At 41.9% G+C, this 26,791-nt stretch overlaps 1 protein-coding gene across 4 annotated transcripts in view; it reads left to right on the top strand.

Annotated features, from left to right (window-relative positions):
• Positions 1 to 26,791, top strand: part of DPP6 (dipeptidyl peptidase like 6) — a 1,158,816-nt gene that overhangs the window by 706,932 nt on the left and 425,093 nt on the right. For all 4 annotated transcript variants that reach the window (XM_078343379.1, XM_035255081.3, XM_035255078.3 and 1 more), the window contains exon 2: positions 10,802 to 10,916. In XM_078343379.1, coding sequence (XP_078199505.1) covers positions 10,802 to 10,916 — 115 coding nt within the window. The remainder of the gene's footprint in view (positions 1 to 10,801; positions 10,917 to 26,791) is intronic.

Raw genomic sequence — 26,791 nt, 5'->3', positions numbered from 1 at the left:
AATTACTCATCAGTTGCATTCCTGTGACCAATCATTTCTCTGATGCTATTAGTCTTTCCATCATACTGGACTGTGTGAAAAGGTTGATACTAGGCCAACAGCTGTTTAACCTGGATCTAATGAGCAGATCCTATTCTAGGCCAGCTAAAGTTTAAAAATACTACAGCTTTCTTTTTGAGTAATTTGATACCTAAAATAGTGAAGACCTCAGGAACAGCCCATTCTCTTCAAGACCCGTGAGAATTGTGCTGTGCCAACTGTCTTGGCTGGCATTTGCTTCCACTTAAAGTAGCTTCCTCCTGTCACAGAGGGGCCCATACTAGAGAGCTGGTAGATGATCACAAATTTGATTCTTGAGGATCTGTTGAGGTAAATGCTAAAGTTCACTCAATTTCTCTGGGAAACTAACTATACCTACTAGTAGAGTCACCAGCCTTTTCAAAGAAAATATGTACATCAATTGGCAAATTAGTTATTTTGAAATTGTAAACCAAAGGCCGGGTGCGGTGGCTCACAGCTGTAATCCCAGCCCTTTGGGAGGCCAAGGCAGATGGATCACTTGAATCCAGGAGGTCAAGACCAGCCTGGCCAACCTGGTGAAACCCTGTCTCTACTAAAAATACAAAAATTAGCCAGGCACAGTGGCAGGTGTCTGTAATCCCAGCTACTTGGGAGGCTGAGGCAGGGAGAAATGCTTGAACCCAGGAAGCAGAGGTTGCAGTGAGTCAAGATCATGGCACTGCACTCCAGCCTGGGAGACAGAGTGAGACCCCATGTCAAAAAATAACATTAAATGTATTAAATTAAATTAAAATAAATTAAGTTAAATTGTAAGCCAAGAATGTGGTTGGAATTTCTACCTAGTTTCTGAGAGTAAGTGTAGCCAGAGCATGCCACAAACACAGGCACACGCCCCTCAGGGAGCGCCTTCTCAGAAACGGTGCAGGGCTGGGGGCAGGCGGCTGGACAAAGCATCTATGCTTGCTGTGCATTCGGCTTCTTTGTTCTCGGGTTTCAGAAATCAACTCAAACTAGTTTACATAAAATGAGAAATGAAATCACTCCTAAAGTGGTAGGAGTGCATTATTAAATCCAGGGGAAAAATGCATCCAGGCCTCAGGATGAAAAGCACATCAAGAAATGGAAAGCCAAGAGGAGCTCATTCTGTCTCTTTGAGCTTCTTCCCTTTTTACCTCTTGCCTCTTTGCTTTTCATTGTCTTTGGTTCTGAGCCTCTCTACTTCCTTCCTCTCGTTCTGTGAATCTGCTTTATTTCCTTTGGAATCCTTATGCCATATGGCAGCAGGCACTTAACTTCCCTCCCCACCTTCCGTTCTTATGGTTTGTGACAGCAGCCAAGAACAACTTGGAATATTTTAAACCCACACCGCAAATCCTGGAGCAGACTTTTGACCTAGGTTAGCCTAATTAATTGTCTCTGGCTGAGGAGGAGAGGAGAGGGCTCACAGACTAGAAATGTGGCTTCCGGGGCCCATGGGTGAAGGAGGAGGGCATCTCAGATCATTCTGACTGGGGTACTCTCACAATGTCTCTGTGCCATGTTGGAACATTGTACCAGGGTGGCAAGCCCTTTTTAAAAAATGAGCTCAAATTATTTCAGTCTCTGCCATTAAATTGCTGGTGGTCCTTGCCTTTGAGATTGGTTTGTTAGTTACTGAGTATTTATCGAGCACCCGCAGGGATTTTTGACATTGAGAAGTGATGTGTTGAACATGCCAAAAAGCTACCCAGTATAGAAAACTCATCTCAACATCGCCTGTGGGTTTCAGTGAGTCTATGCGAAAACAGCCATTATCTGAAGATGCGTTAAGACGCTGTTACCATACACGGCAAAGTGAAAGATACAAATGCTCAGTTTCAAATTCTGCAGCTTACTTCCTAGCATCTTTTCACTGAAAGGGATTTCTCTTGGACATGATGCGTTGTGACATTTCTTCTGTGGGTAATCGGGTCACAGTGCTGCTGCATTTGGAAATCTGTGAAACAACTTGATACCTTTAAAACGTATATCAAAATAGAACCAAACTAGACTGAGCTCTAAAAGCAAGACTCACTCACATGTTGAACTAACTTCATAAAAGAATCGATCAGACCCAGTCGATTAAACTGAAGAGGCTAAAATAATTTGAACTCTGATGTTGGAATTTGCAGGTAAAAATAATCAAGAAGAAATGTTAACAGATAGCTGTTGAGTCAGTCATGGGCCTGTTTGTTTGTTTTCTAGAAGGATTGATATGGCTGAAGTTAATTCTGCAAACACAGTTTTGCTGATCTTCGAGTAGAGGGCTGACAGCTGCCTTGGTAATGATGGTGGATAGGATTTCAAAATGTGGTGCCCTCGGGCAGCAACATCAAGTTATGTTATGTGAAACAGGCAACTTTAGAAGTTCCCAAATGCATTTGAGCAAAGAAGAGTGGATCCCAGCTGAGTTCGTGAGGCGCATATGGGAAGGGCGAGGGAGAGCCTGAGTAGTGAGATGTCCCTTATTAATATGGACGCCGTGGTGGGCACTGCTCAGGAGAGGAAGAGCACCTGCAGGTTGGTATCTGGATGTACTGGAAACATCGACTCCTCTGCTTCCACTAAGATGATGGTGACGCATAATTAATTGCCAGTCCTCAAAAGTTGGGCAGGTTAACCAGAATTCACTTCTAATGAATGAAATAAGCAGAAGTGTTGGGGAAGGTCAGATGACATCCTCTTCCACCACCACCACCTCCCATTCCCGCATTAGTTGCTCTGGTCTTTGGAAAAGGGCTGCTTAGCCGCCCACACCTGCAGTCTCTGCAGTTATTCACATGAAGGCAGCATTAATTCACATCTTATGGCCATATCCCTTATCCCTCCTTCACTCACTCCCACACTAGCAAATGCACTCCAAAAGGACTCACAGGAAACAAAGTGACAGTCACAAGGAAAGAGCATCTCAGGCAGTGGGAAAGTTCACTGCTACGTACATGCAACTCTTTATTGGACAATGAGTTAGGGTACTCTTGTTCCAGTGAGACTGGCCTGTTTCCACCTCCAGCCTGCACTGTGAATCCCAAGTCACTGCTGATTTATACATATCCTCTGGAATTATTTAAAGCTATCAATTACCTAACCTTGGGTCTGGCTATATCCTAGAAAAAGGCCACTTTCTATTTTGGGAACAAGACATAGTCTTCTAGTCTTAATATACTTCTGCAGGCTGCCTGATAGAAGAAGAGACTGATTGGTTTAAAGATAGATTATTATGAGAGAAATAATTTACTTCACTTCCTCCTTCCCTGGTGAGAAGGCCATCTGGTTGACCCCTCTGCCTTTGGCTAAGGGATATAAAATGCACAATTGCCAGCTGTCCTCACCATGGCTGGCGAGGCTGGACCTCAGCTGTCCCTGGGGTCCCTGCGGTGCTGCCCTGATTGCTCCAGTCTTCTGCAGGGGTGTGTCTTTAGGAAGGGGCTTTGGTTGATTGTGAAATCATTCTCCAATCTCACTTCTGCTGGAGGTTACTCCTTCTATCCCTTTAGCTGTGTAAGGCCAGACTTGCATTACATGAAATAAGCGCATCATGGGATGTGGGCCTGGAACATTCGCAGCGGTGACTGGCTGCTTGAAGAATGCATCACTCTATTGTGGAGTTGCAATTATGGATCCAGTAACTGATATCACTCTGCTTTGAGGACCCCACAGAAATTAAATTTCGGATTTCCCCTCATGAAAGCTCAGGAGGCAACAAGAAGTTGGAGGACCACGGTGGAATGTGATCACTCTAGCCCCTTTGTAGCGGGAGCGGCCGCGGGAAGCAGATCTCTCAAACACGGAATAAGGGAGGGAGGAGTTTATTCAGCAGGGAGACCAGGCAGTGATTTGTCAAAAACCCAGCTCTAACAAAGGAAGGTTCTGCCTTTATATAGGCTTATACTTTAGATGCTACACGGGAAGAATCTTAGGTTCATAGTTTTAGGACCCACATGTGTAAAGGAATCACATATTCCTGTTTACAGTTTCAGGAATCACACATGAAAGGGTTCCGGTGTACAGTTTTAGGACTCACATGTGAAAAGGTTTCTGGTTTGACCTTGTTTTAAGTAAAAATAGTGCCTTCTGGAGAGTTTCCCCAAGGCCTAGCCTGTCACCTGTAGGAAGGTAAAACTGGAGGCGCCAGTCGGTCAACCTTTTCTTCTACTGAAATGCAGCATGATAGTCAAAGGGGAATTGATCTGAGGAGCCCGGGTCTCCCTCTTCACCTTCACTTTCTTTATAAAGGGTAGGAAATCTAATGCACTTTCCAGTTCTCTATTACATTACCATATGTTGCTAAAACATTACTTAGTGGTGGTAGCAGTAAATGGTAAATTAGTATCTTGTGTTTCTATAATTGCTATAAATTATGGTGTGCTTTCAAATACCTTTACATTTAATCCTTACCACCTAAGCAATCAGTTCCTTTTGTCTCCAGCCCCTTTCCTCCTTGCCGCATTCAAATGTCATTCCACCTTAGAGTTCTCATTTGAATCTTCTCTTCCTAAAGCACAGAGTCTGATAAAGATAGCAAGGCACATTCATGAGAGATCCGAAGCTCAGGCCAAGGTGACCTGTGTCAATTTTAACACAGAGAGGAGAGAACAGGAATGCAGGCCCCGATGGAGAGGCTGTAGCTGCGTTCTGTTGGCTGTAGCTGCATTCTGTCGGCTGTAGCTGGGGAGAACATGAAGGCAGCCTGCATTCGGGTCCTGCTTGAATCAGTTCACGGACATTGTGGTGTCTGTAATGATTATCTTAAGCTGTGCAATTGGTACACACAGAAATCAAGCTGTAATCACAGATTGCTAAGATAAGAACATTGAAGAAAGGTGAATTTTATGTTTAAACAACTTGGAAAAGGTATAGCTTGGTTTTAGTTCATTGTTTCTTTTATTTTTACCTGAGTTAAAAATATATATGAGCAGCAGCGATGTCACAAGGGACAGGATGGCCAACTATGCGTGTCAGTTTGCATTACGTCTAGCAGGACCGCTTAGGTCTCATTCAAGCCGCCCTGCTGGCATTAACCCTTTGCTTTCTACGTTCATCGATGATTGCCTTTCTGTTACTTCTAAAGACATTTATCCCTCCATCCATCCACTCAACACACAGTGCACTATGCTGTCCCAAGTTTTGTACCAGGCATTGAGACATTGGACACAGCAAGATAACTGTGTCCTTATGTAGTTTGTCCTCTGGTAATGACACAAGCATTACGATAATCTATATATATTATAATATAGTATGTGTGTTAAAACTATATATATATATATTAAATCCATAATAGTGAAACAGTGTTACAGAGTGTTGTGATTGTGTCCAGGTGGAAGAATAATGCCGATGAAATCAGGCAAGATTTCCCATAATGTCACAGGTGATATTTTAGCTGTTAAGTAAATAATGCAAAGGGATTTACCTGGCAAGCTGAAGATGAAGGGGAATTCCAGGAAACAAAAAAGTTGTAGGGGGTTTGAGCAAAGGGGGCATGGAAGGGAATGACTTGCTCCAGGAACAATGAGGTGTGAGCAGACCGGGGTAGAACTTAGATTTGACTTAGAGGTAGAAAAAGGACAGACTTGCCATGTCACGGGTGTTTTTTTTTTTTTTTCTTGAAAACAGAAGACTGGAGCCTCAGAGAGGGCTTTACATACAAAAGGGATACATAAATGCATCCTGACACCTAGGTCTGCGTGACTGGCTCAGAATAACACTGTTGGCTGATATCTTTCTATTGTATGCCCAGAATTCAGCTACTTCCCACTACACCCACTGCTGCCAGCCAGGACAGGCCTCGTCGCCCTGTTCCCCGTTGGCCGCTCCTGTTCCCACCCTGGCTTCTGCAGCTGTTTCCCGGATGCAGCTTCCCTGGCCACCTTCCTTAGTGGGAACCTTATTTATACACTGCTGTGCTCACGCCCCTCCACTCCGGGGTAAGCCAGAGCCTGCACCTGGCCCTCAGGCTCTGTGCTCCCAGGCCCCTGCTACCCGCTCCTCTCGGAATGATCACCTTGCTCTTCCACTCTAGCCACTGCCTCCTTGCTATCTCCACTGAAGCCTACACTGTCTCCCAGGCCAGGCACCTGCCACTCCCTCTATCTGGATTGTCTTCTCAGATGTCAGCTCTACAGATTTCCTTTAGTTCTATTCAGATGTCACTTTGCTAGAGATCTCCCTGAGGCAAACAGCTCTCAACTCCATTGTCTTGCTTTTCTCTTCTCTTAAAGAGCTTATCTGCTTATTGTTTGCCTTGTTTGTCCCTTCCCCCATTCCTGTACCAGAATACAAGGAAGAAATATGAAAAAAATGAAAACCACTAAACTTTGGTTGAAAGTATCAGTGTCTATTTTATTCATTCCTGTATTCAAGGTTCTCAAGACCCAACCTGATGTAGTAAGCCTAGATAAACATGTGTTGGATGGATGGATGTGGATTGACAGATGGATGGATGGATGGATGGATGGATGGGTGGATGGATGTGGATGAATAGATGGAAGTATGGATGAATAGATAATGGATGGATGGGTAGATGGATGGATGGATAGATGGATGGGTGTGGATGGATGGATGGATGGATGGGTGGATGGATGTGGATGAATAGATGGAAGGATGGATGAATAGATAATGGATGGATGGATGGGTAAATGGATGGATGGATAGATGGATGCATGTGGATGGATGGATGGATGGATGGATGGATGGATGGATGGGTGAATGGGTGGATGGATATGGATGAATAGATGGAAGGATGGGTGAATGGTGGATGTGGATGGATGGATGGATGGATGGATGGATGGATGGATAAATGGATGGATGGATAGATGGATGGATGGATAGATGGATGTGGATGGATGGATGGATACATGTGGATCACTGGGTAAAAGATTTATTCTTATTAGAGCCAATGGTTGATTGTGAACGTGCTTTTCCATTCTAATGGACCTCCAAAGTATGCATGTGGTACCACATGGAATAAAGAATATATTATAGCCTCATTTTCACCATGCTAGGCAAAAAATATGTAACTCTACTGAGAAATACACTACTGAAACTCAATGTGCCAGGGGATAACCTAGTGACTTATTTTGACTTTCATGGAAAGCAGAGTCAATCCTATTCAAATTTTTAACAGTTCAACTCCTGCAAGTTAGGAGGAAGTCTGCATTTGAGGAGCCAAATTAGAGGTTCAGAGAAGTACATATTAGCCTGCATTCTAACTTGAAAACTGTATCTATGCTGTGGTTGTACCTACTTAAAAATTAACTGTACATATAGACCAGAAATAGAAAAGAATACGAAAATGTTTTAGAGTGTCAATTTTTTAGATTAACAAGATTTTTCATCACTTTTTTCTTGTTTCCCATTATTATGGTTACAATGTTTTTTTGTGTAGTAAAAGAAAATTACCTGCAGTCTGACAAACAAATTTGGCAAATAAAAATGGAATTTGGTGAAGAATGTCTTTATCCCCGTGGGTTTTAATGCAAGAATGCTGCTGGAAAGGCAATGTGATGTACCTAAGAAATGATGTGCATGATCCAGAATCACTCCAGTTCAGTGGGATATGCACTGATGCCAATGGGTTATCTTACTGTGCACTTTTTAAAATTCACTAATGCATGCCAGGTTGTTTCCTGTGAGAAACCTTATCTTCATCCAGTGGGCATGGTAGAAGCCCCGCTTTCACCAAGTGCCCTACTCTCATTCATTTCTTCACCCCGAGTACCAGCTTCCGCAGTTTTGTATCTTTCTTCTCCATGTTATATGTGTCCATAGAACTTCTGCTGTGTTCTTCCTTATGAACATCATCTATTGCTGCCTTCCTCCCTGAAGGATCAGACCCCCAGTATTTCCATGAGATGTCCATTCATCCTGCTCACTTCCAGGTGAAGCAGCCTCTTCTATGATCAGGCAGTACTAACGGTTAGACATTCTGAAGTTTCCATGTTGCACAATTCGCCTCTGTTAAATTTCCTTTTGGTTCTAACTCTGCCGTCTAGAGTGATACAGAGTAAGTTTGCTCCCAGGCCCATGTGATATGTCTTCAAATGAGTGAGGACTTTAAAGTATTTGGTACTTGAAGAGAAACACTTCCTTCAACTTACTTCATGTGATATGTCTTGCAAATATCTTTATGTATCTTCTTTCTAAAACCTTTTTCTAAACATATTTTCTATGTCATGATCTGTAACAGTATCTAGCCACTGTCATATCATGAGTGTGTTGGGGCTAGGGAGGGGTTTACCACTGCAACGTTTGTTCAAATGAATTTTTGTAAGTAAACCAGTCACATTACTGGCAGGTCAAGTAATTGATACAAATCAAAAGTCCTAGGTGGTTTTTTAAATTTGCGTATGGACTTTGACCAATGTACCTATTATATAATAAATGTGTTTAAAACAGAATTTAGAAGTCTAGATTACTATTACGAGAAACAATATTCAGGTCAGCCTTGGTGGCCCATGCCTGTAATCCCAGCACTTTGGGAGGCTGAGGCAGGAGGATTCCTTGAGGCCAGGAGTTTGACCAGCCTAGGCAACATAGTGAGACGCTGTCTCTACAGAAATTAAAATTAGCCAGACTTGGTGGCACACACCAGTTACTTGAGAGATTGAGGCAGAAAGATCATGTGAGCCCAGGAGGTCAAGGCTGCAGTGAGCTACAGTCACGCCACTGCACTCCAGCCTGGGCAACAGAGTGAGACCCTGTCTCTAAAAACAATTTTTAACTAAATATTATTGAAAATGAAATAGAAACAAGACTCAAAAGATATCAATTATTTGGGCTAATGAAGATAACATTACTTTTATCATTCTGCTTCATGAATAAGATTTGGTCTTGGCGTTCTGTTTTTAATGGTTCCCTTGGAATTTCGTCTTAGCAGTGTTTGAGGAGTGTCAGCTGGAGCTGTGAGAAATTGCATGCACTAGGGCGGTTCTATGAATAGTACCACTGAAAGATTCCTGCTAGTCACTGACTTGATGAAAAGGGCTTATTTTCTCTCTGAATTCAGGTGACATGAAAAGCTGCTGAATTAGCAAGATCTAATTACTTATCCTTGGCCCTGGCCAGCGATTTTCTCCCACAGAAAATACTACCTAGTAGGAAATGAGATTGAATCAGTGTAACTTTCTGTAGCTGTTTTGTTGCTCATGGGTAGTCTTACTTTTTAAGTTCAAAAAAGCTACCCTCTGATGAATAAATTAGGCTCTAGACAATGAATATGAAGACTTGTAGAAATTCTAAACCACCGTAGAACTCTTTCCCACTAAGCGTATAATGACCCAAGAATTTCTCTTAATTTAATAACCAACATTAAACATTTGGATGATATTGCATAATGTCTGTTTCAGTTTGTAGCAATGTGACACATTCTAATAAACTTTTAAACTTTGATGAAAATATATTTATATATTGCATTGTCTACTTTTTGAGGCCATCTTCATTCTACCTCATTTTGGCTTGATTACTGAGTTGCAATTATGAGCATTATAAGAGCATATTCTCTGGACTATACATAGGCAGAAGTGGTCCCTTTGCAGTGTGACCATGTGTTCTTATTTACTACTGTGTAATTAATAATAATCATCAATATGTAACTGTTATATTTATTACTTATTAAGTATTCATATTATCCTTTGTGTCTCTCAAAGAATCACAGTTTGGACTACCAGTTATATGCTTCCTCTGCTTTGCAGGGAACTGAAAAACTAGGTCTCAGCAGGCAATATGCGTGATTAATTTCCCAGACTTATGTAGTCTTTAGCACCCTTTAGCAGTGTCTCCAGAGTCCCTCGCCCACCTTTTGCTTCAGTGCAAATACCTGGAGGGTACCGAAACCTAGAATAGGGATAGGTGAGTTTCCCACTGAAGAGAGACCAGGAAAATCTTGAAACCTTGAATGAGGAGCTACTGAAAAAAGAAAAGCCTGAAGGCAATGTGATAGGCAGAAGTTGAGATGCAAATTGGCACATAGCATGTGCTAAATAAATATTTAAATTTGGTATGCTGAAATAGAAGTTGATCACATGGATGTAAACAAAGGGAAAGATGGCTGGGCATGGTGGCTCACGCCTGTAATCCCAGCACTTTGGGAGGCCAAGGTGGGCAGATCATTTAAGGTCAGGTGTTCGAGACCAGCCTAGCCAACATGGGGAAATCTCATCTCTACTAAAAACATTACAAACATTAGCTGGGCAAGGTGGTGGGTACCTGTAATCCCAGCTACTCAGGAGGCTGAGGCAGGAGAATCACTTGAACCCAGGAGGCAGAGGTTGCAGTGAGCTGAGATCACGCCATTGCATTCCAACCTGGGCAACTGAGCAAGACTCCATCTCAAAAAAAAAAAAAGGGCGGTGTTGAGGGGGAAGATAACAGAGGACTTGGAGCTAAAAGTTTAATCCTAGTTGAGTTGGATTCAATGAGGGTAAGGAGTTTAGCTGTGATGAAGGAAAGCTCCAAGATGACCCTATACTGTAGCGTTTGGTTTATTGGGAGGAGGAGCATTAGGTTTGCACAAAAGCTGTAAACATAGTAATATCAGATTTTCTTTCTTGAGGTAACATTTGGCCATAGTAGGAAAATGACAGCCCAATGCCTTGGGGCACTGAAGGCAGAGGGGAAGAAAAGGAGCTAACAGCAGCTTCAAGGATGGGAAGATGCCTCTTTCACTGTTGTGTGTCTTGGCTCTTGATTTAAATGAACTGTGTCTATTTGGCTTATTTTATTTCCTTATTTCACTCACTGGGATTTTCTTTGTTGTTGCTGTTTTTAGGAGCTGGTGGGGAGTAACCCTCCGCAGAGGAATTGGAAAGGGATAGCAATTGCACTGCTTGTCATTCTGGTCATCTGCTCCCTGATCGTCACATCGGTCATCCTTCTGACACCAGGTACTGTATTCATTCTTGGAAGAGCAAGTCGCTGCCAGAGAGAAAGAGCATCATTTTACCTTGCAATATTTTCTAAGTAACAAGTAACCACCTGTTACATAATTTATCTTTCCCAAGTTCTAATTCTCACTGTGCCATATGATATAATATGGTTTCAATTTTAAAAATCCATTTTATGCATGTTAGATTTGTTTATAAAGTTGTTTACTACATGGAAATGCTTGGCACATATTAAAATTACTTATATAATTACTTATTAATTCCTGATAAAGACAGTGGCATGAATATAATAATTTTACATAATACATGGAATTCCTGGACATTATATCAAGGGTGAATTAAGAAAGTTATTAAAGCAACATATGTTGCGTGTGAACTAAGGAGAATGTGCTAAATAGGTACTACTGAAGATGACATAAAGTATAAACCAGTATCCTAAATCTCTCTGGAAAGAAAAGACACTAAAATCCACAGAAGAAACCTACAACAAAAACAGATATATAGATGCACTATTGAATAAGCCAAACAGAAGTGCTATTGGAGTTGAGAGGAAAAAGAGAAATCTTTCAAGAGAAAGTTCATGGAGAAGGTAATATGTGAAGTGGGCTTAATGGAGGAATAAGAGGAATTTAGTAGCCAGAGAGTGGTAGGATTAGGGAGAGAAGAAACCCTTTGCCCATAAAATAATAATATAGGGCCAAGCCTGGTGTCTCATGCCTGTAATCCCGGCACTTTAGGAGGCTGAGGTGGGCAGATCACCTGATATGAAGAGTTCAAGACCAGCTTAGTGAAACCCCATCTCTACTAAAAATACAAAAAATTGCCAGGTGTGGTGGCAGGCACCTGTAATCCCAGCTACTCAGGAGACTGAGGCAGGAGAATCACTTGAACCCAGGAGGTGGAGGTTGCAGTGAGCCAGGATCATGCCATTGCACTCCTGCCTGGGTGACAGAGTGAGATTCTGTCTCAAAATTAATAATAATAATAATAATATAGGAGTTATAGAAAAACATGGTGGTCATAGATAAAACAGTATGTAACTGTTTTATCCATTCTCATGATCATATTAGATGCCTATATCTGTGCACAAGAAAAGTTTTTTTCTCAGTAAAAAAATATTCAAGCATTAGACCCTAAGATGAAATAAGTAGATTTTATCATGTAAAACTATTTTCCACAGGTATGAAAAATGCAGGCAAATTTTAATCCAGGCTTAAACTCTTACCCCAAAACCTAAATGAGAAAAGGGTAATCTGTAACCTGATACCAAATTAAATAAAGATATCACAAGAATAAAAACCCTACAGATCAATGCCCCTCATGAAAACAGATGTAAAAATCTTCAATAAAATAGAAGCAAACTGAATCTCACTATATGTAGAAATATTATACATCACGACCAAAGGGGATTTATTCCAGGAAAAACAAATTGGCTTGTATGGAAATCAATCAATGTATTATACCTACATGAATAGAATAAAGGGCAAAAAGCACATGATCATCCGAACAGACACAGAATAAGAATGTGACAAAATTCAAAAACCTTTTCCTGACAAAAGACCCAACAAGCTAGGAACAGAAAGAACATCTTCAACCTGACAGGTATCTACAAAAACCCTAACAGGTAACATCATACTGAACAGCAGAAGACTGAAATCATTCCCCCTAAGACTAGGAGAACAGTAGACAGGGATATTCATTCTCAACACGACTATTTAACATTATATTGGAGGGTCTAGCCAGGACTATTAGGTAAGAATTTTAAAAAAGAGGACATCCAGATAGGAAAGAAAAAAGTAAACATGTCTCTATTCATAGAAGACATAATGTTGTATACAGAAAATCTTAAGGAATCCACCAAAAAAAAAAAAAATGAGTTCAGCAGGAAGAAATATTTAAGACCAAGATGCAAAAATCATTTGTATTTGTATCCACTAGCTATGACCAATCCCAAAATAAAGTTAAGATAATGATTGTACTTAAAATAGTTTCAAACTGAATAAGATACTCAAGAATAAATTTAACAAAAGAAGTATAAGACTTATGTACTAAAAACTGCAAAACAAAATGAAAAGAAATTAAGACTTTGGTAAGTGGAAAGATATCTTATATAAATTGATTGAAAGACTTCATATTGTTAACATGATAATACTCCCTAAATTGGTGTCCAGATTCAACCCAGTCTCTGTCAAAATCCTTCTTTCTTTTTTAAAGAAACTACAGGTTGATTCTGTAATTCATATGAAAATGCAAAGGACTCAGAATAGGCAAAATAATCTTGAAAAAGAACAATTCAAAGACGCATTCTTCCTGGTTTTAAAGCTTACTATAAAGCTACAACAATCAAACCAGTATGGTGCTAGGAGAGGTATAGACATATAGGTCAATGGAATAGAATTGCGAGTTCAAAAATAAACCCAGACATTTATAGTCAATTACTTTTTGACAAGGGATCCAAGACCATTCAATAAGGAAACAATAGTCTTCCCACCAAACTGTGCTGGTGTAATAGGATATCCACATGCAGAAGAGTGAAGTTGGACCCCTAACTCATGCCATATACAAAGATGAACTCAGTGTGGACCAATGACCTAAATGTAAAAGCCAAAGATATAAAGTTTTTAGAAGAAAATATAGGAATAAATCTTTGTGATTTTGAATTAGTCAGTGGTTTCTTACATGTGACAACAAAAGTGCAAGCAATCAGATAAAAAATAAATTGGAATTCATCAAACTTAAAACATGTATGTCAAAAACACCATCCAGAAAATGAAAAGACCACCTGTGAATCACAGAGTTAGTAAAGGTCTAGTGTCCAGAATATAAAGAACTCTTACTACTGAAAACAAACCAACAGAAAAACCAAATAATTCAGTTTAAAAACAGGCAAAGGATTTAAAGAGACATTTCTCCAAAGAAAGACAATGGCCAGAAGGCCTATGAAACGATGCTCAGCATCTTGCATCATCAGGGTGAATGAAAATCAAATCACAATAAATACAACTTCATACCCACTAGGATGCTTATAAGAACCAAATACAAACCAAAAACATAAATAAATAAAAATTTAAAAAACGCTAAGTATTCCCAGATACAGAAAAATGGGAACCTTATTACATGAATAGTAGAAATATATATTGTGTAGCCTCTGTAGAAAATAGTTCAGTAGTTCTGCTAAAATTTAAACACAGCATTACTGTATCACCTAGTAATTCTACCCCTAGGTATAGACTCAGGAAAACTGGAAACATATGTCCGTATAGAAACTTGTATATCAGACTCACAACACTGAGTCTTACTCATATCTGATTTATGTAAAAAAAAAAAAAAAAGATAAGGTTCACAACAGCATTATTCATAATAGCCAAAAAAAGGCGAACACAACCCAAATATCCACCACCTGGAGAATGGATAAATGAATGGGATGTGACCGTACAGTGGAATACTCCTCCGCTGTGAAAAGGAATGAAGAACTGAGCCATGCCATAACATGAATCAACCCTGGAAACTTCACACCAAGTGAAGGAAGCCTCCCATGAAGGCCACATATGTATGATTTCAGAATGGGCCAATCTACAGAGATGGAAAATAGACTTGTGGCTGCTGGAAGCTAGAAGTGGGAGAAAAGGAAATGACTGCTAACAGGTATAAAATTCCTTTGAAGGGGATGAAGAGACTGTTCTGAAATTCAATTGTGGTAATAGATGCATGACTTTTAATATTAGGTATTTTTAAACACTGAATTGTATACATTAAAAAAGATAAACTTTATTATATGCGAACTTCATCTTCAAAGTGGTGAGTTTAGTAAAAAGATGAGACAGCTGGCGGGGGGAGGTGTGAAGGGGTAAGGTGGCCACAACAGTGCCAGGTATGCAAAATTGCCTCACAGCCTTTTCTAACATGGGAGCGGCCTCAGTCGCAGTTTCGGGAGAGTGTTGCCGTCTCCTGGTGATTGAGCTTCTTGAATGCACCACAGTTGCCTGGAACGTTCAAACTGAGGGTTCAGTCCAGTGCTTCAGTGAGGGGCTGGGGGAGGAACTGCGAAGACCATCCTCGTTCTGTTTTATGGTGATGCAGATGATGATATCACACGGCTGGGGACTTTAACCACTACATATTTCTAATTAATATAGAAGATGTCAGGTCCTCCTCAGTGTCTGTGGGGCACGTGTTTCTTCCGCCTCTGCTCTTCTTTGAGCAGAACTGTGGTTTGTGTAAGAATATTACTGCTGCAGATTTGATCTCGCGGTTGTCTGGCACTCCTTTTGGGGCGTAGAAAGCGGTGGTGTTGGCCGGGCACGGTGGCTCAAGCCTGTAATCTCAGCACCTTGGGAGGCTGAGGCGGGTGGATCACGAGAGATCGAGACCATCCTGGTCAACATGGTGAAACCCCGTCTCTACTAAAAATACAAAAAATTAGCTGGGCATGGTGGCGTGTTCCTGTAATCCCAGCTACTCAGGAGGCTGAGGCAGGAGAATTGCCTGAGCCCAGGAGGCGGAGGTTGCCGAGATCGCATCATTGCACTCCAACCTGGGTAACAAGAGCGAAACTCCGTCTCAAAAAATAAATAAATAAATAAAGCGGTGGTGTTTAGTGCTTTGCAGTTGCTCCCACCTCCCAAGGTGCATGTGACCATTCATGTCACCCAGATCCGAGGGCTGTCACGAGTGCCACGCAAGAGTGGAATGAAATGGCTGCCCAGAGCTCCTTACACAGAATTATCCACAGCATCAAAGTGGGTTGAGAAGCAGGTCCTGGGACCCTGCCCTCGAAGCTCAACTCCAGGCCTGGCAAGCAGTAGCCCCGCATCTTCTCCAGGCACTGGAGAGATGGCAGGCCTGCTCCCTCCAGCGCAGCAGCTGACCCTACCAGCATCTACAGTTGGTTCTTGGGTAGCCTGTGCAGCCACAGCAGCCTCTCCTTGCAGCAAACCCAGGATGCCGTTTCTGGGAACTCTTCTCCCTGCACGCTGATGACCAGTTGTCAGGGATAACTGCTCTGAGAGCCTCTGGTGAATGGCTGAATTCCAGAGAAGGCTTTCAAGAGAGGACTTGGCTTTTCTTTTTCCATCACAGTAAACATGCAGCTGAGCCTTGCTTCCCCTTTTGGTTCTGGTGGGTGGTGTTTGTTTCTCTGGGCTGTGCTGCCCTGGGTCTGGGTGTCCAAGGTTTAGGCCTCTCCGACAGGACTGCACAGCAAATGTTGTCCACTGCTCCCCTGTGCTGAGGCCTGACTGCATCCACTCTCCTGCGATACAGCAGTGGTTTGTGTTTTTATATAAAATTCCATCAGGCAGAGGAGGTATCAAACCATTCAACCTGCCTCAAATTCACTAATGTGCAGAACAGAGTCACCTCGACAGAGAATGCCCGCCAACAGATCCAGCATGAATGATCCTGGCTAGGAGCTGAGAATGCCGTACTGAGTGCCAGGTAGAATGTGGGAAAAGAAGATATTGCTGCTCTCTATGAGGCTTAGCGTCCACGTAAAGACAAGGCATGTGCAAGGAGAATTCCACAGTAGTGTTATCATTAAGCAGAAATAAAAGTGAAAGGCAGGGTATGGTGGGGACCTGTTGAGCTGTGTAGATAGGGGAAATGCTGACCTACAGGACTGAGATCCTCCCCATGCCAGGAGGGGCTTCCACTGGTGAAAGTGAAGGACTAGAGTCAGTCTTCAATAGTGGAGAGTCTGAGTCTTAACAGTCACACTGTGGGTATGTTGAGTGCATTCCTACCCAACATTGCTTCCATGTTGGTAGATTTAGTTAGAAATCATAATATGTGCTTTCTTTTAAATAGTATTTTTCAAGTACTACCAGCCTTGTATTCTGGTTTACTGAAACTCAGAGTACAGTACCTGCTTTCCACTCGATTAGAAAATCCATTCTGAACTCACTTGATGCCGTGGTTTTGTGAAAATGGTTCCTGGTCCCCAGGGGCCCCTTTCCAGGCAGGTGAGAAGAATCTCATGTGTGGTAGAGTGCCCTCTTGATGATGCAGACCTGGAAGGGCCTCACGGTAATCACTCTGAACAACAAGGCACCTTGTCCTGGAGTGCAGTCTAATGATTGCAAGTTATGTGCCATTTATGTTTCAGAAATCGAATTAAAAGCATTTAAGGCGAGCTCAGTTCCAGAGGGACCTACCAAATGAGAATGTGTCCTTTTCAGTTTTGCCATTCATGTCTCCCTGCTGGTCCATGCTCTTTTCTAAATTTCTTCTCTTTGAAATAATAGGCTCAGCATTACATTTTTTATTTTCAGATATTAAATACGTGTCTGTCTACAGCAGGCCACGCACAGCGAATGCCTTTTGTTAGCAGCTACAGTTCTCGCATTCTGATGGAAAATGCTGTGACCTCCTCCAGTACCACAGTCACTGGTGTGGGAGTCTGAAACTCCAGCAGGATTGGACTTGCATGAAAACATCCCTGACATTTAGCTTTTATGGAATCTCACATTAGAGCAGGTGGACCGCGTTTGTGACGGAAGGCGCTGGGACACTTGGTACATCAATAAAAAGCCTTGGATAATTCAAAGCCATGGGGAAAGTACATCCTGGGTTAAGGCCAAACACAGGTTATCAGAACAGAAGACTCATTAGACTTTTGGGTAAAAATGTGGCATAGAGATTATTTTTATGGGATCGAAATGTCATCATTGTTTAATATCTGTGACCGCATTGCCAACCTTCACCTTATCTTTTTAAAATACTTGAACAAATGATTTTATCGAAGAGGTATATGCATATAGGATATATGTTATATGTCTAATATAAATATATAGACATTAAATATGTAAATATAAACACGCGTAAGCTATTGTTGAATTTTGATGAATTTTAAAACCAAACGTGATGCTATAATCAGCATCCAGATCAAAAAAGCAGTATGCAGCCAGCATTCCAAAAGCCCCCCATGCCCTCCCCATCATTAGTCCCCTCAAGGGAACCTCATTTCTGACATCACAGAGTAGTCCTGTGAGCTTTTAGCCCTTTGCATTTATGTCATAAATGTAATCATCTTATATGTCTATTTTTGCACCTGCTTTTTGTTCTGTATAATGTTTGTGAGCTCCATTGTTGTATTTCAGATCGTATTACTACCCAATTTTTAACCTATCTTGGATTATCTTATCATAAAGTCCCACATAATCCCAATGAAAATTGAAAAATAGTTTAATAGTAATTTGATAGCCTTGTGTTTATCATAAAAAGTAATGCATACCTCATAATTTTTTATCTTATAGAAATGGGTGGTTTGGTCCATAGCTTGGAGGCATTTTCTCTCTGCTACAGCTCCTATGTTAAATTCATCCTCCAAATTCAATCTTGTTATATTCCATCTACTACCACTGACCACGGCCCATGCGTCTCATCATGGGAAGCACAGGTGGCTTGAGTGGGTCTCTGGTGTTGTTCATCTGCCCTTGGGCACCTGCTGTGAGTCCTGGGTTCCTCCGTGCCAGCTCACACCCATCCGCAGCTGACTGACTTGGCTGGGGATGGTGTCTACACTCTTCTTGAAAGTTGTTTTGGCTGCTACTGATGCTACCACTGTTAATGTTTCTACCCAAAGTTAACTTGCTAATGCTAATCGATACCGAGTGCTATGAATAGAGGCTGCAGGTGATATTTATTATCATGATACAAAATCTGAGAGAGACCACTGAGGACAGCATGCATTCATGGAAGGCTTCATGGAGAATGAGCAGTTCGACTTTGAAAGATAGATCCAGTAGAGCCTGAATAAAACCCAGAGGGAAGGCCACAAGTGCTTGCTGGACAGAGGATAGTCTGGCCCGGAAGCTGTGGAGGGGCCAGGCGTGGTCAGGAGTTAAGGGAGAGTGAATGGGCTGGTAGCCAATGGGGAGAGCCTGGAACGCACAGGGTCTGGAACTGAGACTGGACTCTAATTTCTCCTACTGTTTATACCAATGTCATAATCAGTTTCAGAGTCTGATGAATACTGTAAGCCATCCTATCATTGGAGGGAAAGAAAGGGCATTGTGTACACATGAACATTTGGATGTTTTGTTAGTAGAACATTGGTGAACCTAGTCAGCCCATCCCAGGGCCATCTTTGAGATCTGCTTGAGCATGTATCCAAGGTCCAGGTGTTAAAGTTTGTCAGTCAAAGTATTTTTGTCTGTGAGTAACAGAAGAGCTAACTAAGTGTTCCAATTGCAGGTGTCTGTATTGTTTCACAAGACAGGTTTAGACATAGCCAGTCCAAGACAGATTCAGCGCTCATGGATATCATCAAGGGCCAGACGGTCTCCATCTCTCCACTGCCATCATCAGTATGTTGATGAAATGGTTGTGATGGCTTCATGCATCATGCGCCCACACGGGCAGGAAGGGATGGACACACAGAACTTAGCTTGTGCCTCTCACTTCCTCCGTCATGGAGGAAATAGTTTTCTGGGTAGTTCCTTTCAGTTTCCTGGAGCTGCGAGGAGACAGCTTTTTTGCCGTAACCATACTGCATGGCAACCTTCTCTGGAGGTGGTTGGGAAAGCCTGCCATTTGGACGGGTTGGGCTTTGCTGAGTTGGAAGAGAGATACTGGCTCTTGGGAAAGTAGCCTGCAGTGTTCCCACCACGAGCAAGACCCTTTGATTTGTGAAATGCTTGAGGAATGTGGTCTACATTCCTTGAATTTGACCAGTGAATTTAAATCATTCTTTAAATGGAAAGAAATCCAAAAGGACAGAGTTCTGACAGATTCTTACAGAAGAAAGGATTAGTTTACATTGCTACTAACCCTATAGTGAATTGCAAACTTGCAAACTACTGAAAAGTGGGTCCCCGGGAGCATCTTAACAGTCTCTCTTTTGACTTCCCATCATTAATTCTAGGAGGACCACAAGGTGCATCTCACTTATTTATGGAATCCTTACACTAAAGAGCCATTTTTCTAAAGGATGGCAGTAGATGCTTATTATTCATGCTCGCATTAAGACTATAAGCTAAGGCAAATGGGTCTACATATTTATCCATAAATGGGCACTTTTCAACTGTTGCTACATTTTTCATCCTATTTTAAAGGCAACCATGAAAATGAGTAAATCTTACGCTAGGACCCTAGTTTCCTCTGGAGTCTCTTGCCTGCTATAGATAAGAGCCTTCTGGTCAGCTTCAAATTAATTTGGGGGGCCTTAAGGGCCACATTTTTACAAGCATCTGGCTCCTATATTAGTCGCCAGTTTATTGAAGACTCTGGCAGTGCAGAAGCAAAGGCAGCATTTCAGGAGTTCAAGCAGAGTTACCACACCACATCAGGGTCAGGAACATAGAAAGCTGCAATATAATAAGATCAGAGAACTAGAGACCAATTATATAAAATGAACCAGGTAGGTTGGGGAACTAGGAAGATGAAGTTCCCGATTGAAACGTTCCAACTTCTCTGAACTCTTCACTTTAAACCCTACTTGGTCACTTCTACGGAAACAGCTAGATGGGCTTTCTTAGATTGATGCTTCTTAGAATACTGCAGGTATTCCAAATTGACTCTGTGCTTTTAGGTATGATATTAAAATCACTGGAAGTTCAGTTAGGTGGTAATTTGCAGAGCCTCTCTTTCTTGCTTTTCCCCTACTCAGATTCTTCGTGTCTTTCTTTTTCATTCAGTAAGCATATGATCATTGCACCCTCAGAGGATGCCTTCTAAAGTTGTGGGTTGATTGGAAATGGGATAAAGGCCTTGAAGGGTGTGGTAGGGTAAAAAATGCCCTCCACCCCCCACAAAAAGTCCATGTTCTAATCCTTGGATCCTATTACTGTTTCCTTTTATGGCCAAAAAGGAGTGTTCTGTGTTACCTTAAGGATCTGAAATGGAGAATTACCTTTAGTTAACCAATGGAATCTCAGTGCAATCACATGTACTCTTATAAGATGGAAACAGAGAGAATTTGACCCAGACTGAAGAGGAGACAGCCATGTGACCACACAGGTGGAGATGGGAGGGATGTGGCCACAAGCCCAGGAATACCAGCAGCCTCCAGAGGCTGAAAGAGACAAAGGACAGATGTGATATGATTTGGCTGTGTCCTCACCCAAGTGTCATCTTGAATTGTAGCTCCCATAATCCCCACTTGTCGTGGGAGGGACCTGCTGGGAGGTAATTGAATCATGGGGGTGGGTTTTTTATGCTATTCTTATGATAGTGAATAAGTCTCATGAGATCCAATGGTTTAATAAAAGACAGTTCCTCTGCACACGCTTTCTGGCCCGCTGCCATGTAAGACAAGCCTTTGCTCCTCCTTTGCCTTCTGCCATGATTGTGAGACCTCCCCAGCCATGTGGAACTGTGAGTTCAGTAAACCTCTTTTTCTTCATAAATTACCCAGTCTCAAGTATTTCTTCATAGCAGTACGGAAATGGACTAATACAAGATGCTTCCCCAGAATCTCCGAGAGCATGCAGCCCTGCTGACACTTGTGTTTGGGCCCAGAGAAACTGATTCTAGACTTCCAGACTCCAGAACTGGGCGAGTGTTTAAGCCATCAGGTTTGTGGTCATTTGTTACAGCAGCCACAGGAGGCTAAAACGAAGGGAAAGGAATGCCTGGCTGCCGCACTTACAGTGGCCTTGTCTTACAGGCAGGCAAAAGAGTGCACTCGTGGAGACGTCAGAGCTAGAGTACCTGGAAGCCACGTGCTAGCCCTGCGAAGGCAGTGAACTGGACAACATCTGTGCCATGCGCAGCCCTGTCTGCTCCTTCCCACCGTTCACAGTGGGAGTCCATGCTGGGCTCCTAGCTCAAGCTCTCTAAGGGATGCCCCTGAGTTTCAAAAGGTAGTCCTTTACCACCTTCACCACCAAGAAAGGAACTGAAGTTCATTCACATTAAGATGGATTTTGATGTTTTTTAAAAACGTGAGAGAAAGAGACAGTGCTTATCTTCAGCATTGACCTAATTCTTTTTATTTTACATACATTCAGTTAAACAGATTTAAGCTCCACTTACAGTCTATGTTATTAAAATCATGGAGATGGGAGATTAAATGCAGATCAATCAAAGAAGCCAATGAGATTCAAATTAAAAATATATGTTGTATATGACAGATAATGATTTCTGAGACTAAGTCACCCCTTACAATGTGTAAAGGTGTTTGCTATGTGTCACAGGTATTTTGGATTTAGCATGCCTAAATTTTGAGACTAAGTCACCCCTTACAACATGTAAAGGTGTTTGCTATGTGGCACAGGTAGTTTGGATTTAGCATACCTAAATTTGGCACCTTCAGATGATTTCTTACTGCTCATTAACATCCTTTTCTTTCAAATTGAAAAATCCCCTTTAGCATTTATTGTAGGAGAGGTCTGGAATTGAAGAAATCTCTCAGCTTTTGTTTGTCTGGTAAAGTCTTTATCCTTCATGTTCAAAGGGTATTTTTACTGAATGTACTATTCTAGAATAAATGTTTTTTTCCTTTCAGGGCTTTAAATGTGTCATGCCACTGTCTCCTAGCTTGTAAGGTTTCTACAGAAAAGTCTGCTGCCAGGGGTTCTGGAGCTCTATTTTATGTTATTTGTTTTTCTCTTGCTGCTTTTCGGCCCCTTTCTTTATCTGTGACCTTTGGGAGTTTGATTGTTAAATGACTTGAGGTAGTCTTCTTTGGGTTAAATCTGCTTGTGTTCTATAATCTTCTTGTACTTGAAGACTGATAACTTTTTGTAGATTTTGGAAGTTCTCTGTTATAATCCCTCGAATAAACTTTCTATCTCTCTTTCTCAACCTCCGGATTAGGCCAGTAACGCTTAGATTTGCCCTGTTGAGGCTCTTTTCTGGATTTCGTACGCATACTACGTCTTCCTTTATTCTTTTTTCTTTTTTGTTATCTTCTGACCGTGTATTTCAAATAGCTTGTCTTCAAGCTCATTAATTATTTATCCTGCTAGATCAGGTCTGTTGTTAAGAAACTCTAATGTATTGTTCAGTATGTCAATTGTATTTTCAACTCCAGAGTTTCTGCTTAATGCTTTTTAATCATTTAAGTCTCTCATTAAGTTTATCTGATGGGATTCTGAATTTCTTCTTTGCATCATCCTGAATTTCACTGAGCTTCCTCCAAACAGCTGTTTTGAGTTCTCTGTCTGAAAGGTCACATGTCTCTGTCTCTCCAGAATTGGTCTTCAGTACCTATTTAGTTTGATCGGTGAGGTCATATTTTCCTGGATGATCATGATGATTGTGGGTGTTCATCATTGAGGAGTTTCTTATTTATTATGGTCTTCTAAGTCTTTTGAAGGCTTTTCAGGTGTTTGAAAAGACTTGGTGGTTAGAATCTACATTTTTAATCACTGTAGCTCTATTTGCATCAGCATGCACCACAACCCCAACAATGCTGTGGCTCTTGCAGACTCGAAAAGGTACCACCTTGGCAGTCTTGGATAAGGTCTTGAAGAATTCTCTGGATTACCAGGCAAATATTCTTGTTCTGTTCTCTTACTTTCTCTCAAACAAACTTTTTCCCAAAGTCTCTCCCTGTGCTTAGATGCCTGGAACTAGATGAGGAGTGACAGAAACATGTGTCACCCCATGCCACATGACCCTGTGGCCACCATCACTGGGACTGTGCCAGATCCAACCTGACAGCAGCATGGTACTGCGTCGTGCCCAAGGCCTTTGGCAACCATTGCTTGTCTACCACCTATGTTTTCTCAAGGCCCAAGGGCTCTACAATCAGCAGGTGGCAAAGTCAGCCAGGCTTGTGTCCTTCCCTTGAAGGAAGCGAGTTCCCTCTATCCCTGGACAGGTCCAGAAATGCCATCTGGGAACCAGGACCTAGGGTTGGAAACTTTAGGAGTCTATCTGATGCTTTATTCTAGTGTGGCTTAGCTGGCTTCCCAGACACAGGACAAAATCCTTTCCACGGCAGAAGGACTCTCTCCTTGTAACTTGTACCACTGATGTTTATTCCAGGCCCAAGGGCTCTTTAGGCAGCTTGCGGTGAATGCTGCCAGGCCTCGGGGTCTTCTTTCCAGGCAGTGGGCTCCCCTCTGGCCCAGGGAAGGTCATAAATATCCAAGAACCAAGGCCTAGAACTGGGTACCCCCAGAGCCCACTTAGTACCCTGCCCGTCTGGCTGAGCTGGTACCTAAGTTGCAAGACAAAGTGATTTTTACTTTTACTTCTCCTTTTCTTAAGCAGAAGGAAATTCTCCCTGCAGCCACCACAGCTGGGAATGTCCCGGGTCACGCCTGAAGCCAGCTTGTCTCTCCCAAGGCCCTGAGCAAGTAGTGCCTGAGTACCACTGCTACTGATTATTTAGGGTCAAGGGTTCCTTAGTTAGCAGGTGATGAGTCCTACCAGGATTGGGCTTTTCCATTCAAAGCCCGCCCAGGGTGTGTTCAGAAATGTCGTCCCAGAGCTAGGACCTGGAATGAGGGCCTCATGACTCTGCCTGGTGCCCTTTTCTACTGTGGCTGAGCTGGTATCCAAGTTGCAAGACAATTTCCCCTTTTCCCTTCCCTCTCCTCTCCTGAATCAGAGGGCAGGAGTCTCTCCCAGAGCTGCGAACTGTGCTGCCTTGGTTTTGTGGAGGGGTGATGCGATCACTCCCTTGGCCACCCCAGCTAGTTGTTTCCTGCCCCCCTCCCACAAGTATACTGACCCTGAACCCAGAGCAGCACTAAGACTTCCCCAGGAACTACAATTCTTGTGGCCTAGGTGGCCTTTCAAGTTATTTTAGGGCCCCAGACCACTTCAGCCCACAGTGGTGACGCTTGCTGGAAAGCAGGTTCCCCTCTGGCTAGGGCTGATCTGAATTCCCCTCCAGGGGAATTGGCTGAATTCTGCCCAATGTGGCTTCACTGTGTGACAGAGCAACACTGCATTTCAATGCAAAGTCCCACAGTCACTGCATTCTCCCTGCCCCAAGCAAGCAGATTCTCTGTGCCACATGGCTGCTGCCAGGGGACAAGACTCAAGACTGTCTTTCCTCCTCTCTTCAGTGCTACTTTCAGTGAATGAAGTTAAAACCAGATACTGTGATCATGAATCTGATCTTTGGTTCTTGTCGAGGTGCTTTTTGTATGAATGGTTGTTCGAGTTGGTGTTCCTGGAGAGCGGGTGATCAGTGAAGCTTTTATTAGGCAATCTTGTTCTGCCGCCTTTCAGCATTCACAATTTTATACTTAAACCGATATTTCCGTTGTAAATCTAAAATGTAATAAAACCATAGAGAGAGGAAAAAATATATAATCCTATATAATTAAACAACTTTTCTTGAGGCATTCCAGTCAAGTGGACTCTTCTTAAAATTCATCAATAGCTACAATTCATCTATTGATATTGGGACCATGACTTACTTAAACAAATTGGGTTTCCTCAGCAATTTTATTGGATCATTTCAACTTGAAAGAAAGAAATAAAACTGTACTTGCTACAGATAAAATGAATGCCTGCACAGAATATGTCAAAAGACTATGTAGTAGTCCCCCTTATCTACAGAGTATCCATTCCAAGAACCCCAGTGGAGGCCTGAAACCATGGATAATACTGAACCCTACACATACTATGGAGTTTTTCTGCACATATAGTCCTATGAAAAAATTTAACTTATAAATTAGGTACAGCCAGAAATTAATAATAATAACAACTAGAAATAAAGTAGAAAATTATGCCAATATACTCTAACAAAGGTTACATGAATATGTTCTTTCTCGTTCTCTCTCAAAATAATCTCAATATTTTCAGACTGTGGTCAACTGAGAGTAACTGAAACTGTGGAAAGCAAGATCACAGGTAAGGAGTGACCTACTGTAAGTAAGTTTAGAAAGGTTGCAGACTATAAGGTCTGTTTACATTTATTAATTGCCTCGCTATGTACTAGCAACACAAAGTTCAAAAAATTTGGAAAATACAAATTGTATTAGTCAGCTTGAGCTGTCAACAAAATGTGCAGACTGGGTGGTTTAGAAAACAATCGCAACAAAAGCCAAAATGACAAATGGGATCTAATTAAACCAAAGCGCTTCTGCACAGCCAAAGAAACTATCAGAGTGAACAGGCAACCTGCAGAATGGGAGAAAATGTTTGCAATCTATCCATATTATAAGGGGCAAATATCCAAAATCTATAAGAAACTTAAACAAATTTACAAAAAAAAAAAACCATCTAAAAGTTGGCCAAGGATATGAACAGACACTTTTCAAAAGAAGACATTTATGTGGCCAACAAACATATGAAAAAAAGCTCAACATCAATGATCCTTAGAGAAATGCAAATCAAAATCACAATGAGATACCATCTCATGCCAGTTAGAATGGCGATCATTGAAGTCGGGAAGCGGCAGATGCTGGAGAGCATGTGAAGAAATAGGAACACTTTTACACTGTTGGCGGGAATGTAAATTAGTTTAACCAACGTGGAAGACAGTGTGGTGATTCCTCACAGATCTAGAAATAGAAATACTATTCGATGCAGCAATTCGATTACTGGGTATAAAACTGAAGGATTATAAATCATGCTTTTATAAAGACACGTGCACACTTATGTTTACTACAGCACTGTTCACAATAGCAAAGACTTGGAACCAACCCACATGCCCATCAATGTTAGACTGGATAAAGAAAATGTGGCACATATGCACCATGGAATACTATGCAGCCATAAAAAACAATGAGTTCATGTCCCTTGCAGGGACATGGGTGAAGCAGGAAACCATCATTCTCAGCAAACTAACACAAGAACAGAAAACCAAACACCGCATGTTCTCACTCATAAGCTGGAGTTGAACAATGAGAACAAATGGGCACAGGAAGGGGAACATCACACACTGGGGCCTGCCTTGGGGTGGGGGACAAGGGGAAGTGTCGCATTAGGAGATATACCTAATGTAGATGATGGGTTGATGGGTACAG

This window comes from Callithrix jacchus, chromosome 11 (genome assembly GCF_049354715.1).
Source record: "Callithrix jacchus isolate 240 chromosome 11, calJac240_pri, whole genome shotgun sequence".
Lineage (NCBI taxonomy): Eukaryota > Metazoa > Chordata > Mammalia > Primates > Cebidae > Callithrix > Callithrix jacchus.
The sequence above is the reverse complement of the archived record's forward strand: the minus strand, read 5'-3'. Positions and strand labels throughout refer to the sequence as shown.